The following is a 15,102-nucleotide window of genomic DNA, read 5'->3' on the forward strand; positions in this document are numbered from 1 at the left end:
AAATTCCTGTAAGAATCCCATAAAATCCCGCAAAATCTTGTAAAATCTGACAAAAAATCCCGTTAAGATCCCATCAAATCCCATAAAACCCAGGAGATTTGGGGGCTGGGGAAGGGAAAGCCCCAGCCCGGGAGCAGGGATGGAGAAAAGGGGGATTTGGGGTTCTGGGCTGCAAAATGAGGCGTTTCCACCCAAAAATGCGTCCGAGGGTCTGGGGGGGCTCCTGGGGCTACTGAGAGAGGAGATTTGGCCACCAAAATGCTCCTTCCTGCAGTGCCCTGCCCCAAAGGGGGGAATTTTCCCCCAAAAAAAGGTGAATTTCCCTGGAAAAGGTGAATTTTCCTCCCCGAAAAGCGAAATTTCTCCCTAAAAAAAGGTGAATTTCCCTGGAAAAGGTGAATTTTCCTCCCCGAAAAGCGAAATTTCCCCCAAAAAGGTGAATTTCCCCCAAAAAAAGGCGAATTTCCCCCACAAAGGACACCCCAGTGAGTGGCGGCCGAGCCCGCGTTGGGAACGACCCCAAAAGGGCTCAAAATGGGGCAATTCCCGGGGATTTTGGGGTCCGAGGGCCGGGCTGGGTTTGTCCCTCAATTCCCCCTCCCCCAACCAAACCCGAGGCGTAAAAACCCCGAGTGGGGTCACAAAAATGGGGCAAAAAATCGGGATTTGGGAGAAGAGAACGTGGGGCAGAGCAGGGACCCGCCGGGAGCTTCAGAGCAGGAAGAAAAGGGGGAAAATGTGATTTTTTTTCCTTTATTTCTCTTTAATTTTATCGATTTTCCCCCAAAGCAGCGGATTTGCAGCAGGCAGCGCCGGCTCCTCGCGGGAGGAATAAATAAAGCGGGATGAAACCTGAGGGAAGGAACATTTCCTGACCTTTTCAAAGGCAATTAAAATCCCGCTGGAAACGGGGTTTTGGAGGAGCACGATCCGAGCTTTGCATGGGAAAAACGGAGGAAAAAATCGAATTTTTATTTTTAATTTTTCCCCCCCCGTTTTTCCAGCCGCAGCAGCGCCGCTTTAGGGGGGGATAAATGGGATTTTGGGGGTGTCTGCACCTGCCGGTGCCGGCTGGGGCAGGGAGGATTTTCCCCCGGCGGTTTTGAGGCAATAAAAGGGGTTTTTGGGGTGGGTGAAATGGTGCCCAGCCCGGGTTTATGGGGCCTCTCTGCGGTGCTCATTACCAGCACGGCGCTGCTTTCGGGCTCTTTTAACGCCGAGGTTTTATTTTATTATTGGATTTTACGACCTTTTTCTTTATTATTATTTTTGTGGTTTTATTTGCCGAGGTAACACCAAAAATAAAAAAATGAAAAAAATTTTAAAAAGGGTGGGGGGGAGGAGAAAATGAGGGAAAAAACAGGAAAAAAAAGAGAAAAAATCGCATCCCGCAGCCCCCTTTGCCTGGAGGGATCCGATATAAAATACGGAACAATTTGTCAGTTACAGCGGGAAATAAAAATGATGGATTGGAGGGCCAGGGCCAAGCGCGGCGGAGGCTTCACCTCCTCCGCCCGGGAGAGGGGAAAGGATGGAGAAAAATCCCATTTTCGGGGTGATGATTGGGATTTTGGGGTGAATAATTGGGATTTGCGGGGGATATGTGGGATTTGGGGGTGAATAACTGGGATTTGGGGGGATAATTGGGGTTTTGGGGTGAATAATTGGGATTTTGGGGGTATATTTGGGATTTTGGGGGGTATATTTGGGATTTAGGGGGATATTTGGGGGAATTTTGGGGGTTTGAGGGGTGGAAAGGCGTTTGGGATGGGGATTTTTTAGGATGGGGAAGGAAGGGAGGAAGGAAGGAGGAAAAGGGGAAAAAAGGGGAGGAAAAGGAGGGGAAAAAGGGGGAAAAAAGGGGGAAAAAAGGGGGAAAAAGGGGGAAAAAGGGGAGGAAAAGGGGGGAAAAGGGGGAAAAGGGGGAAAAGGGGGGAAAAGGGGAGGAAAAGGAGGGGGAAAAAAGAAAAAAAGATGAATAAGGAAAAAAATAGGGATTTTTGCCTCCTTGGGCACGTCCTTCCTCCCTGGCCTCACTCCTCCTCCCCTTGACCTCTCCGTGCCCCCACCCCTGTCCCTGTCCCCGTCCCTGTCCCTGTCCCTGTCCCTGTCCCCTCCTCCCCACCAAGGAGGGCCCTCGGTATCGGCGCCGCTCCCGCTCTTCCTCCCCCTCCTCCTCCTCCTCCTCCCGCTCCGCAGTTTTGATTTTCTGCTCGGCGCTGCGGCGGCGGCTCCTGCATACAAATGGCGCCGTTACCCCGCGCGGGCCAACCCCGGCTCGCTTCGGGTTTTTTCTCTTTTTTTAATTTTTTTTTTAAATATTTTTTAAATTTTTTTGCCGTCCGTTGCCATGGAAACCCTCCCTGGGCTGCTCCCGCGCCTCCCGAGCGGGGATGCGGGGGACAAACGGGACCGGGGACACCGCGGGGACCTCGGGGGGCGCGAGGGGGACAGGGGACATTGGGGGGATTTGGGGGCACTGGTGGGGTTTGGGGTTCACTGGGGGGGTTTTGGGGTTTGGGGGGATTTGGGGACACTGGGGGGGGTTCTGGGATTTGGGGGTTTGGGGACACTGGGGGGGGGTCTGGGATTTGGGGGTTTGGGGAGGATTTTGGGGCACTGGGGGGTTTCAGCGATTTGGGGGGATTTTGGGGGATTTGGGGACACTGGGGGGTTTCTGGGATTTGGGGGGATTTGGGGGGTTTTGGGCGGATTTTGGGGCACTGGGGCGGTTCTGCGATTTGGGGGTTTGGGGACACTGGGGGGATTTCAGCGATTTGGGGGGATTTGTGGGGATTTTGGGACATTGGGGGGGTTTTGGGGTTTGGGGGTTTGGGGGCCGCGGCGGTCCCGCAGTGCCCCGGGAGGAGAAGCCCGCAGGGATCATTCCCGCCGGGAAAGGGGAGCCATCCCCTCCTGTTTTCCCCGTTTTTTCCCCCAAACTGAGTCTCGGTTTCACAGCCTTGCCCCAAATCCCGCGGTTCAGCCCCAAATCCCCCCGGTGCCAGCGGCTCTGCGGCCCCGTGACCTCGGCCGGGATTTTTGGGAGCCTTTTCCATTCCCAAATTCCCCTTTTGCCCCGGATTTTCACCTGGGAAAGCCGGGAGGGAGCTGGGGCGGCCCGCGGGGAAACTGAGGCACGGCGGGGCCGGGGTCACCCCGGGGCAGAGGCGGTGGCTGCGTCTGTCCCCTCCTTGTCCCTTCCTTGTCCCCTCCCCGTCCCCTCCTCCCCTCCCGCGCCGGTTTAATGGGCTGGAATGGAAATGGAAATGAGCTTTAATGCGCTCCCTTCCCCTCGCAGGATTCATTTTCCTCCTCCTTTTCCAGTCCTTTTGTGGAACCGGCCCCGAATCCCGCAGAGGCGGCTCCGGGCCGGCCGAGGGACCCCAAAATCCTGTCCGGGACGGGGGCAGAACCCCAAAACCTCTGCCCCAAATTCCTGCCCCAGGGAAAAACCCCAAAAGCTCCGGGCTGGATTTGGGGTGCCCGGCAGGACCCTGGGGTGACAGGAGAGGCGGGACCCCCCTGCTCCCCCAGTTTCAGCTTTTTCCTCCCCGCCAGGAGCTTTTGCCCGAGCTGGGCCGGGAATCTTTGGGGATTTTGGGGTTTTTTTTGGGCGGGATTTGGGAGGTTTTGGGATGCCGGGGGTGCCCCAGGGCTCTGCGCTCCTGGGCCGGCCCTGAGGGTGGAGCAATTGTCCCGACAATGTCCCCGCGCGGGGACGGACGGGGCTGGGGGTGGCACCTGCGTGGCCCTGGCTGTCCCCGCTCCTGTCCTTGTCCCCGCTCCTGTCCTCTTCCCTGTCCTCGCTCCTGTCCCTGTCCCCTGTCCCCATCCCTGTCCCTGTCCCCTCTCCCCTGTCCCTGTCCCGGCTCTTGTCCCTGTCCCTGTCCCCGCTCCTGTCCCTGTTCCCTCTCCCCTGTCCCTGTCCCCGTTCCTGTCCCTGTCCTCTGTCCCTGTCCCTGTCCTCTGTCCCTGGGGCAGCCCCAGACACCGCCCAAAATTTGTCACCGAGCCCCGAGCCCGGCCGTGTCCCCAAAGCCGCTGTCCCCAGCTGGGAGGGGCTGCAAAAACCCCCCAAATTTCATTTTCAACCCCAAAACCCCCGCGGGCCCGGCCCGGGGTTTGTCCCCTCGCTGCCAGCCCCTCTCCGAGGACCGGAGCAGCCCCGGAATTCCCAAATTCCCGAATTCCGGCGCCGCCGGCGCCGCCGGGCCCCGCAGGATCCGCGATCCCGCGGCGCTGTCGGAATAAATCTCCCGGCCCCTGCGGAGCCGCCGAGACCCCAATAAATATCTCCATTTCCCCTGTCCTGCAGGGGAGATCTGATCAGCTTTTAAATGTCACGCGTAAAGTAAAGTTTGTCATAAAAGAGAGCGTAAAAAAAAAAAAAAAAAAAAAATCAGACGGGAAAAGCGAATCCGGCGCGGAGGCAGCGGAGCTGAGCGTGGCCAGGGGGGTCTGGGGTGACCCCACCCCAAAAGGGCTCCACAGACCTCACTGGGGAGACGCCGAGGCTTTAATCCCAATTCCTGCGGTGAAAACCCCCAGTTCCTGGGGTGAGAACCCTCAAATTCCTGGGATCAGGAACCCCCAATTTCTGGGGTGAAAGTCCTCATTTCTGGGCTAAAAGCCCCCCATTTCTTGGATGAGAAACCCCCAATTCCTGGGGTGAGAACCCTCAAATTCCTGGGGTGAAAACCCCCAAATTCCTAGGATCAGGAACCCCCAGTTCCTGGGATAAAAGTCCTCATTTCTGGGCTAAAAGCCCCCCATTTCTTGGGTGTGAGAGATGGAGAAATCCCCAATTCCTGGAGTGAAAACGCCCCATTCCTGGGTTGAGACCCCCAATTCCCGGGACCAGCCCCCCCATTCCCGGGACCAGCCCCCCATTCCCGGGAATGCTGGCCCCGTTTTGGGGCCGTTTGTTGCCATTTGCTCAGTTCGGTTTTGCTGCACTCCTCACGGAAAAATCCCGCACATCCCCCGCTCCCACCGGCACCAAACCCCCCCGAATTCCCCCAAACCCCCCCGAATTCCCCCAAACCCCCCGGAATTCCCCCAAACCCCCCGGAATTCCCCCAAACCCTCCGGGGCTCCCTCTCCCCTTGAAGCCCCCCCCAAATCCCACCCCAGCCCCTGCGGACCCTCCCACCCCCCCCAAACTCACATCAGCCCTCCCCGCTCCCCACTCGTGCCTCAGTTTCCCCAGCCCCACCAGGCTCCAAGAGTGAGGGACCCCCCTTGGGACCCCCCTTGGGACGCCCCCAGCCGCTCCCCCATAACTGCAAGGTCAAAACCATCGCGGGGATGAGAAGCCCATCAGCGGGGGACTGGGGGGACTGGGAGGGACCGGGGGTGCCCGGGGGGCTTCTCTGGACCCCCCGCCCCGCCCCAGCTCGGCCACGCCAGGTCGGGTTTTAATCAGAGCCGTTCAGGGCAGCAAATGGAGCCGCGGCTGAAATGGGGAATAAAACAATAAAATGGGAAAAGGAGGAAAAAAAGATGGCAAAGGGGGGAGGGGGAGAAGGGTGGGGGAGGCGGGAGGGGGGGCTGCAGGTGGGTTTGGGGGGGGTGCAAGTGGGTTTGGGGGGGCTGAGGTCTGGGGGTCTGGGAGGTTTGGGGGTTTGGGGGGCTGGAGCGAGATCGCGGCGATAAAAGCGGGCTGGGGGGGCTGGGGGGGGGCGGCCCCCCGGGGTTTGAGGGTCCTCACCTGCCCCCCTCCCCCCCTCAGCCGGAGCCGGAGCCCCCCAGTCCCGGCTCCTCGTTATTGATTTCCCGTTAATTATCGCCCTGAGTTAATTAATGGCCATGACAGCTCCCGCGGCAGCGGCGCTGCCAGAAAGGCTCGGCCGCGGGGGGGGGGGAGACACAGAACGGGGGGGGCGACACAAGACCGGAGGTGACACAGAACCGGGGGTGACACAGGACCCGGAGGGGACACAGGACCCGGAGGGGGACACAGGACCGGGGGTGACACAGGACCGGGGGGGACACTGGACCCGGAGGGGGACACAGGACCGGGGGTGACACAGGACCGGGGGGGGACACTGGACCCGGGGGTGGGGACACAGAACCGGGGGGTAACACAGAACCGGGGGGTGACACAGGACCCGGAGGGGGACACAGGACCGGGGGTGACACAGGACCCGAGGGGGGACACAGGATCGAGGGGGGACACAGGAACCGGGGAGGACACTGAGCTCAAGGGAGGGACACAGCACCCAGGGGTGACAATGAACCCGGGGTGACAATGAACCCAGGGGGGTGACAGTGTCCGCAAAGTGGGGGACACTGCAGCTGGGGGGCACACAGCCCTGGGGGGGGGGACACTGCACCTGGGGGGGACACTGTGCCCGAGGTGGGGACACGGTGGCCCCCTCTCTCAGCCTAACACACACGGACAGACACAGGGACAGACACACGGACACGCGCACGCTCACGTGCTCACCCCAGGTGCGCACACCTGTGCTTCCCCCTTTTCCCGCCAGAGGGCGCGAGCGGCCCCGCCCCGCCCCAGGCCCCGCCCCCCGCGCCTCTCCGAGTCCTCCCGCCCGGCAGGGGGCGCCCCCTCCCCGGCCGCGCCTGCGCACACGGAGCGGCCGCGACCTGCCCGGCGGAGCCCGGTGAGAGGGGGCGGCCGGGCCGGGGAGGGGGCGCAGAGCCCTGAGGGGACAGTGAGAGCCTTGAGGGGACAGTGAGAGCCCGGGGGGGACAGTGAGAGCCCTGAGGGGACAGTGAGAGCCCTGAGGGGACAGTGAGAGCCCGGGGGGGACAGTGAGAGCGCCGGAGGGGGCACAGAGCCCCGGGGAGGGACAGTGAGAGCCCGGGGGGGACAGAGCCCCTGGGGTCGGGAGGCGAGCGGAGCCCCGCGCTCCATTCGGGACAAGGCGGTGTCGCCCCCTCAGGACCCGGCTGGGGCTTCCCCTGCCTTGGGGGCCGTGTCCTCCCCGGTGTCCGCGTCTCCTGCCAGGGCTGGGGGTCCCCAGGGGCCTTGGGAGCTCCTGTCCCCCGCCCGGGGGTGACACCAGCGGTCCCTGACTGCCGGGAGGTGACAGCGACACGTCCTGCCCCTCGCACGTGTCCCCGTGTCCCCTGTGTGACCCACCCCGACCCGGGCTCACCCGTGGGGCCGGAGCCCCGCGCCTCAGCCCTTCACTGCCGTGCCCGTGTCCCCTCCAGCCGTGTCCCACCTGTGTCCCCTCGGGGTGTCCCACCTGTGTCCCCTCGGCCGCGTCCCACGTGTCCCTCCGTCCTCGCCATGTTCACCTGTGCAAAGTTCGTCTCGGCTCCTGCGCTTGTGAGTAGTGACAGCCCCTCCCCCTGTCCCTGTCCCTGTCCCTACCCTGGGGGTGACAAGGGACCCTCGAGGACACGGGGGGTGACAAGGGACCCTCGAGGACACGGGGTGGGTGATGAGAGACCCCCGAGGACACGGGGAGCTCTGGGGATACTTCGGGCAGGCTGGAGCCCCGCAAGGTGAGCGGTGACAGGGGCTGGGGTGACAAAGCCTTGGGCGCCCCGCGGGGTCCCCGATCACCCTGAGGGGACCCAGCGCTGGCAGTGCCACCCCGGGGTGCCCAGGGGGGCGCAGGGTGGGTGTTCCCCCAGGTGAGCCCCTCGTGTCTCTGCAGGTGAGGAGGAGCTGGCGGGTGCTGGGCCAGCCCCTGCCGGCGCTGGGCCCCGAGGCGCGGCCGGAGCAGGTAACGCACCTGGGCTGGGGGCGTGTCCCGGGCAGTGCCCGCGCCCCCGCGGGAGGGGCCGGGCTGGACCCCCCTGACCCCCCCAAATCGTCTCCCAGGTGCAGCCGGGAGCCCCCCGGGCCCTGCAGACCAGCGCTGCCCACCGGGACATCGACACGGCCGCCAAATTCATCGGGGCTGGTGCCGCCACCGTGGGGGTGGCCGGGTCCGGGGCCGGCATCGGCACCGTGTTCGGGAGCCTCATCATCGGCTACGCCAGGTCAGGGACAGGGGACAGGGGGACAGGGGGCTCAGAGGGGAACAGGGGGGTACAGGGGGACGGGAGGTTTGTGGGGTCAGGGCCCTCTGGGGGGACAGGGGGCTTGGGGGGACAGGAGGGCTCTGAGGGGCACAGGGGGGCTCTGAAGGGTACAGGGGGCTCTGGAGGCACAGGACATTTGGAGGGGGCAGTGGACTCTGAGGGGACAGAAGGCTCTGAGGGCACAGGGGGCTCGGGGGGGACAGGGCATTTGGGGGCACAGGGGGCTCAGGGGGACAGGGAGCAGTGTGGCCGTGCCCCCCTGAGCCCAGCCCCGCTCCTGCAGGAACCCCTCGCTCAAGCAGCAGCTCTTCTCCTACGCCATCCTGGGCTTCGCCCTCTCCGAGGCCATGGGGCTCTTCTGCCTCATGGTGGCCTTCCTCATCCTCTTCGCCATGTGAGGAGCGGGCGGTGACAGCGCAGAGCCGTGAGCGGGACGGTGGCCCCGTGCCCGGACGGGGGTGCCGGGGCAGGGAATAAAGACGGTTTGGTGACACTCTGAGCTCCTCGTGTGTCCTTGGTGGCGCCGGCAGTGTCACCTGTCTGCGGCTGGGATTGTCCCCACAGGGCCACCCCAAGGAGTGGCGGTGTCCCCTCGGGGCTGAGCCCGGCTCGGAGCCCTCGGCGTGTCCCCAAAAGACGTCCCTGATGCCCGGGAGCACCGGGGCTGCCACCCCGGCTGTCCCCTCCGTGTACCCCCATGGGACACTGCAGCCGGGAGGGGCTGGCCGGGGCCGGGGCCCGGAGCGGGGTCTGGGGTGTGCCAGCTGCTGGAGGGGACACTGCCAGCCGTGCCCGGGCCTTGGGGTGTGCCAGGGGCCTGGGCCCAGTCGTGTCTGGGATTCGGGGGTCCCTGTGAGCCGGGGGTGTCCTGGGGGGCCGGTCCTGGCCGTGCCTGGGTCTCAGGGTGTCCTGGGGATGTCCAGGGGTGTTCTGTCCCGGGTGTTGCAGTGTCCCCGGGATGTCCCAGAGATGTCCTGTCCCGGGGGTGTCCCAGGGGTGTCTTGTCCCGGCTGTCGCGGTGTCCCGGGGGTGTCCCGTCCCGGTGTCGTGGTGTCCCGGGGGTATCCTGTCCCAGGGGTGTCCTGTCTCGGCTGTCGCGGTGTCCTGGGGCTGTCCCGGGGCTGTCCCGTCCCGGTGTCGCGGTGTCCCCGCTCCCCACGTGTCGCGGTGCCCGCGGCGCGCGGCGCCTCCTGGGCGGGGCCTCTTATAGGACACGCCCACCAGGCGTGGTGTCCCCGCCCCTTCATGGCCGAGGCCCCGCCCCCGGAGCGTCCCATTGGCCGCCGCGCCGTTACCTCCCCGCGGGTCTCGCGAGAGCCTCGCGCGCGGGGCGGGGGGGGGCGGCGGGAGCCCCAGCGCGAGCGGCGCCAGCGCAAGGATCCGGCCCGGCTCCCTCAGGTAACGGCGGCCCCGGCACGGCGGCGGCGGCGCCGCCCCGGGCGGTTTCCGCGGCGGCCGCGGGGCAGCTCCGGGGGCGGCGGGAGCCCCGGCCGGCCCCTCCCCCCACAACTCTCCCCGAGTTTTCGTGAGGCAGCGGCTCCACCCGCCCCGCCCCCGCGCTGAGTGACAACGCGCCCCGACCAATCGCGTCGGGCAGAGGCCCTGAGCGGCGGGCGCGGCGGCCAATGGCGGGCGAGGGGGCGCCGCTCTGAGGCCAAGCCCCGCCCCCGGGGCGGGGCCGAGGAGCAGCGAGGGGCCCGGGCGGTGCCGGGGGGAGCGCGGGGGGCCCTGAGGGGGCGCCCGGGAATAGCCCGGGATGGGGCTGGGGGAGCCCGGGAATAGCCCGGGATGGGGCTGGGGGCGCCCGGGAATAGCCCGGGATGGGGCTGGGGGCACCCGGGAATAGCCCGGGATGGGGCTGGGGGCGCCCGGGAATAGCCCGGGATGGGGCTGGGGGCACCCGGGAATAGCCCGGGATGGGGCTGGGGGAGCCCGGGAATAGCCCGGGATGGGGCTGGGGGCGCCCGGGAATAGCCCGGGATGGGGCTGGGGGCGCAGGGGGGGCTGGTAGGGCTCGGGGCTGAGGGTCCCGGGGGTGAGCCCCGGAATTTTGGGGGCAGTCAGCGGGATTGGGGGGTCTGAAGGGAGCCTAAGGCTGGGGGGCTCCTGGGGGATATGAGGGGGTGCGAACAGGGGGCAGTGACCGTGTGGGTTTGCAAATGTGGGGCGATTTAAATGGAGAAGGATTTTGGTGGTGTGAGCCCTGGAAAGACTTGGGGAGGGAGGCTTCGGAGGATGAGAGGGAATTTGGGGGTGGGGGTTGCCTTTGGGGGCCGTGGGTGGGGGGGATCCTCAGAGGATCCACAGGGATGTGGAGGGGCTGTCAGAGGATCCAGGGGGATCTGGAGGGGCTGCAGGAGCCCCTGGGCAGCGTTTGGGGAGCTGGGGGTCAGTGGCTGCCCTGGCACTGGGTGAAGGCAGCAGCAGGAACGGGCCCACGTCAGGAATTGGAGAGTTTAAGGAGTTTGTTCTCAAGGCAGGGGTTAACTCCCACCAGGAATGGAGAGCTGTGGCTGAGAGCTGGTGGGGAGGGCTCACCTGCACCTGCTCACCTTTCCTGGCGCTGTTCCTGCTGAGGGGAGGGATTGCCTGGCTCAGGTGTGACCACACCAGCTCCTGCTCTGCTCAGCTCTCCCCGTTTTGCTCCTCCTGCCCCTTTCTTTGCCACTCCTCCCGCGAGCTGCTGTTGTCCCTTTGGAGGTGCCCCCTCCTGCCCTGCCTGGGTCCCTCTAAGGACCCCATTGCGGGTCATTTGTGTAGAATTGACACTGACTACACTGAATTCCCACTTTATTCCTCTGGGGACGATCCAGAGGGGTTCCCCAGGTCCTGCCCAAACTCTTCACCCTGCACGGCTCTGGAGAGGAGTCCAGCAGCAATTCCAGCTCTGCTGCCTTGGGGTGTTCTCAGCAGGAACAGCTGCAGTGTTTGGAGCGGGAGAGGGCTGTGGGAGGTGGGCAGAGCAGCAGGTCCCCCTTGAGGGAGGGGGCGTCCCCTGCCCCTGGAGGGGGCCCAGGCCCAGCTCTGGGCATGGGGAACCCCCTGCCTGTCCCTCCGGTTGGAGCAGCTCTCAGAAAAGGGTTCTGAGCCTGCCCCTGTGGGGTTTGAGCCGGGAGTCATTCTGCTCTGGGAGCCTGGAACCAGCCCTTTCCGTGTGGAGAAATTCCTGATTTTGGGTGCCAGCCCTCGGTGACCCCGAGCTGCGGGCGAGCCCCCGGGGCTGTGTCCCCCTCCTCACCGCTCCACGTGCAGGTGTTGCAGGCTTTTCCCGGGGTTTATCTGTGTTTTGCTGCCATCCCGGGCACGGTGGGCCCTGAGGCCGGGAGGGGAAGAGGCTTCCTCTGGGATGTTTCAAACCTCGCTCTGAGATTCCTCTTTCGCTCTGACTCGGCCCTGCTCTGCCCAGGGCCCGTCTCTGACGTGCATTTCTGCTTGATTTCTGCTTTCTCGGGGTTCCTGGTTCCCCAGTTTCCCAGCAGGGCCCCGCTGTGCCCGGGGTTTGTCGGGGCTCAGCTGCAGGTGCCAGGGGCACACGGAGGTGCTGAGCACACCTGGGCAGGTACAGGGGTCTCTCCTGCCCTTTGGGGCACTGCTGGAGCTGTGGAGGGACACGGCAGAGTCCAAGGATGTGGCTGAAAAGCAATTCCAGCTCCTCATTCTTTTCTTTATTCCCATTTCTCCCGAAGTCCCCCTGAGCCGGCCGGAGCCTGCACAGAGGGGGGATTTGGGATGGGAATCCCCCGGCTTTGGAAAATGGGGAAGTTGGGGAGAGGAAGCAGCAGCGGGGGTGGGGACGGGCAGGGTGGGGTGGGGTGGGGTCCTGAGGAGGGGAATCCTCCCTCCCTCCCTGCTCCCTCCTCCCGGGGCTGCTCTCAGCATCCCAGGGCTGCTCCGTGCTGGAGCCGTGCTTGGAAGGGCTCCCTGGAACAGGCTGCGTGCCCACGGGCTGGTTTTGTGTGTCAGGGAAGGAGCTCTGGCTCGGGTTTGGCTTTGGACTCGTTTCTGCTGCATCCCACGTGATGCTCTGCGCCTCTGTTTGGGTTTATTTATCCCTCTGACTTTCTTGGGGCCTTTTTTTTTTTTTTTTCCTTCTTTTTTCTTTTTTTCCTTCTTCTTTTTTTTCCTCTATTTTTTTTTTTCTATTCCTGTTCCTGGCACTGGGAATCGAGGCCAGATTTCCCCCACTGCTCTTCCCCCCTCGTTCAGCACCGAGCTGTGCTGCAGCCAGGGAGGAAACGCTGCCAGAAAAGAACCTGAACCTTTTGGTGAGAGGCCTTCAGCACTGGGGACCTGTTGCTTCCTGGAATTCATCAATGATTTTCTCCCCGTTCCAAGTGATCTCGGAATTCCCAGTTTTGGCTTTAAGGGATTTGTGGGGTCAGGGTGAGAAGGGTGGGCTCACCCAGCGGGCCTGGGGAGCCAGAGGTGGTTTCTCTTTGGGCTGGAGGTGTGAGAGAAGCAGCTTGGACAGACTAAAAATGGGTTCAGTCAGCATTCCCAGCTTTTGTCTGGGTTCCTGTGTGGAATCCTGTGTAGTGCCCCTGGGTATTTGTACCCTGAAAGTTTGGGAAATGAGGGTGAAGTTTTGCTGTGAGGAGGAAAAGCTTTGCTAATTAATGTAATTAATGAGAAGGTTTCTTCTCCTCTGTTGTGGTGGGATCTGCTGTCAGGTTTGGGAGCCCATACCGCTCCTGCAGCAGTGGGAATGTTGAATATTCCCATTTTTTTGTCCTGGGTGTTGGTAGAGGAGATCTGGGTGAGCAGCAGAGGGAGGTTGCCATCGGGGTGACAGCTGGGTGCCAGGATTCCTGCGATTGATTCCCTCATTAATTAACTTTGGGTTCTACAAGTGTGAGGGCAGAGCTGCAGCAGAGCAGCCGGCACTGGGGGCAGGTGGAAGGTGTGGGAGCAGGGCTGGGGACATTTATCCACGAATTCCATTGGATTTCAGGCTCTTTCCGTGGCAGAGCCCCCTGTCCCCTCCCTGGAGCGTCCCCAGATGTGACCAAATGGGATTTTCATGGGGAGGATCCTGAGTGTGGCAGTGCTTTAATGAGCTTTAATGAGCTGGTGAGGAGCTCCCAAGGGATGTTTGCCTTCCCTGGGGATGGCCCTCACCTTTCCTTTCTTTTCCCGTTTTTTTTTGGCATCTCCCTGTTCCCCAAACCTGCAGGACCCCTTCAGGGTGCTCGTGCTCCTCCCCTGAGGAGCTCCTGCCCAGGGGATCACGGCTTTGTTCCCCCACAAACACAGCTCCATGAGACCCCTCTCTGCAGAGCCAGCATTCCTCTGCAAACCCTTCTGCCTGGAACATCCCTCGGATTTTTAGGGCTCCTGCATCAAACAGTGGCACCATAAAAGCGCGTGAGCCTCGGAAATCTGAATAAAGGGAAGTGCCCAGGCGGGATGGAATCGTGACAGGTGGGACAGGACACTTTTATTTGATAGGGAGAGCAGTGCAGGGCTGCCTTCCTGCCCTGAATTCCTGGGCAGGGTTTTTATCCCTGGTTCCTCCCAGGCTCTCTGGGCAGGGTTTTTATCCTGGTTCTTCCCAGGCTCTCTGGGCAGGGATTTTATCCCTGGTGCCCTGTTCCTCCCAGGCTCTCTGGGCAGGGATTTTATCCCTGGTGCCCTGTTCCTCCCAGGCTCTCTGGGCAGGGTTTTTATCTTGGGTGCTCCCAGGCTCTCTGGGCAGGGATTTTACCCCTGGGTGCCCTGTTCCTCCCAGGCTCTCTGGGCAGGGTTTTTACCCCTGGGTGCCCTGTTCTTCCCAGGCTCTCTGGGCAGGGATTTTATCCCTGGTGCCTCCCAGGCTCTCTGGGCAGAGTTTTTATCCCTGGTGCCTCCCAGGCTCTCCCGCTCCTCGCCCTGGGCAGCCCTGACTCCGCTCTTCCTTCAAAACCATCCGCACGCATCGGCGGGGAAAATATGTTCCAGCTCGGCTCGGGGCTCTCATGGCTCGTTTGCAGCAGCTCTCATTGAAACAAGGGCTCTGAAGTGGTGAAATAATTTCAGGAAATGGGACTCCAGTTTCTGGGTCACTCAGGCATTTCCGAGGTAAAATACGGCGCCCTGGGCGGCCGCCGTGGCTGCTGCTGATTGCCCGGGCTGGGCGAGGAGCCGCGGCTCCCGCGGGCCCCCTGCCCCGTAAAGCTGAGTTATTTCCCCGCGCCGCCGTTCATCTCACCGAGCCCGCCCCGCAGCCTGGCAGGCTGTGCCGCCGCAATCGCCGCCGGGGGAGCCCGGCAGGAGGAGGAGCAGCTTTTCCCTGCAGCTCCGGGGCAGTTTGGGCTGTGCTTTTCGCTGGAGTCAGGCGCGGGTCACGGCCCCGGGGGCGCCGAGTGCCACCGAGCGGTGCCAGCCTCGGGGCTGCCTTCGTGGCAGCTCCCAAATCCCTGCCCAGGTGTGTGAGTGGCCTCGGGGACGTCCTGCAGGGACTGGGGCAGGGTCTGAGCTGGGCCTCCAGGCCAGCAGGCTCCTGCCCTGGATCCTGTGAGGTTTTCGTGCTGCAGGGGCTGTGCTGGGAGCCCTGGAGTGTCCCTGGGACAGCTGGGGCTGGGAACAGCCCCGGGCAGGCTGCAGCTCCGGCCAGGGCCTTGTGTTGCTTTAAGTGCAGGGAAAAAGCTTTTGTGTCTGGGCAAAGCCTGCCCTGGCTGGGTTTGCTCTGCAGGACAGGACTCTGACAATGCCCCCCTGTCCCAGGGCCACCCCGGGGCCCCTCTGTCCCTTCCCAGGAGGTCTGAGCCTTTTCCCAAAGCTCTGCAGTCCGTCTGCTCCTGGGAGCCACTTTAGGGCCAGACAGGGGGTTCTGACAGGAGTGGTGCCGCTCCAAGGCGGTTTTAAGGCACTTCCAGGCAAGAAAGGAGGGGTTTGCACCTCTCCCACACCCTGAGGCGATGAGGTCCCGGCTTTTTGGGGATCCCCTCCGAGCCTGAACCCCCAGAAAGGCCCAGCCCTGAGGGAAATGCTTGGGCTTGGCCGAGGTTTCACCGTTAAACACTCTGTGCCCGGGGGGGATTTGTTTCCAGTGAAATCCCTGCCAATATTCCAGTTTATACAGTTGGGTTTGCTTTGCTTTGTCAAGCCCTCGAAGCGTGA

General features: G+C 63.1%; 2 protein-coding genes across 3 annotated transcripts in view; both read left to right on the top strand.

Annotated features, from left to right (window-relative positions):
• The first annotated feature begins 6,559 nt into the window (after window positions 1-6,559).
• ATP5MC2 (ATP synthase membrane subunit c locus 2) lies at window positions 6,560-8,503 on the top strand. The gene is made up of 5 exons (XM_063421016.1): window positions 6,560-6,626; window positions 7,183-7,300; window positions 7,635-7,703; window positions 7,802-7,962; window positions 8,288-8,503. The coding sequence occupies exons 2-5, from the start codon at window positions 7,262-7,264 to the stop codon at window positions 8,400-8,402; spliced, it is 384 nt and encodes a 127-aa protein (XP_063277086.1). The 5' UTR covers window positions 6,560-6,626; window positions 7,183-7,261; the 3' UTR covers window positions 8,403-8,503.
• Window positions 8,504-9,292: 789 nt separating this feature from the next.
• Window positions 9,293-15,102, top strand: part of LOC134563175 (cyclic AMP-dependent transcription factor ATF-7-like) — a 45,905-nt gene continuing 40,095 nt past the window's right edge. For both annotated transcript variants that reach the window (XR_010083332.1, XM_063421010.1), the window contains exon 1: window positions 9,293-9,402. The gene's annotated coding sequence lies outside the window, so the exon portion shown is untranslated. The remainder of the gene's footprint in view (window positions 9,403-15,102) is intronic.

This window comes from Prinia subflava, chromosome 34 (genome assembly GCF_021018805.1).
Source record: "Prinia subflava isolate CZ2003 ecotype Zambia chromosome 34, Cam_Psub_1.2, whole genome shotgun sequence".
Lineage (NCBI taxonomy): Eukaryota > Metazoa > Chordata > Aves > Passeriformes > Cisticolidae > Prinia > Prinia subflava.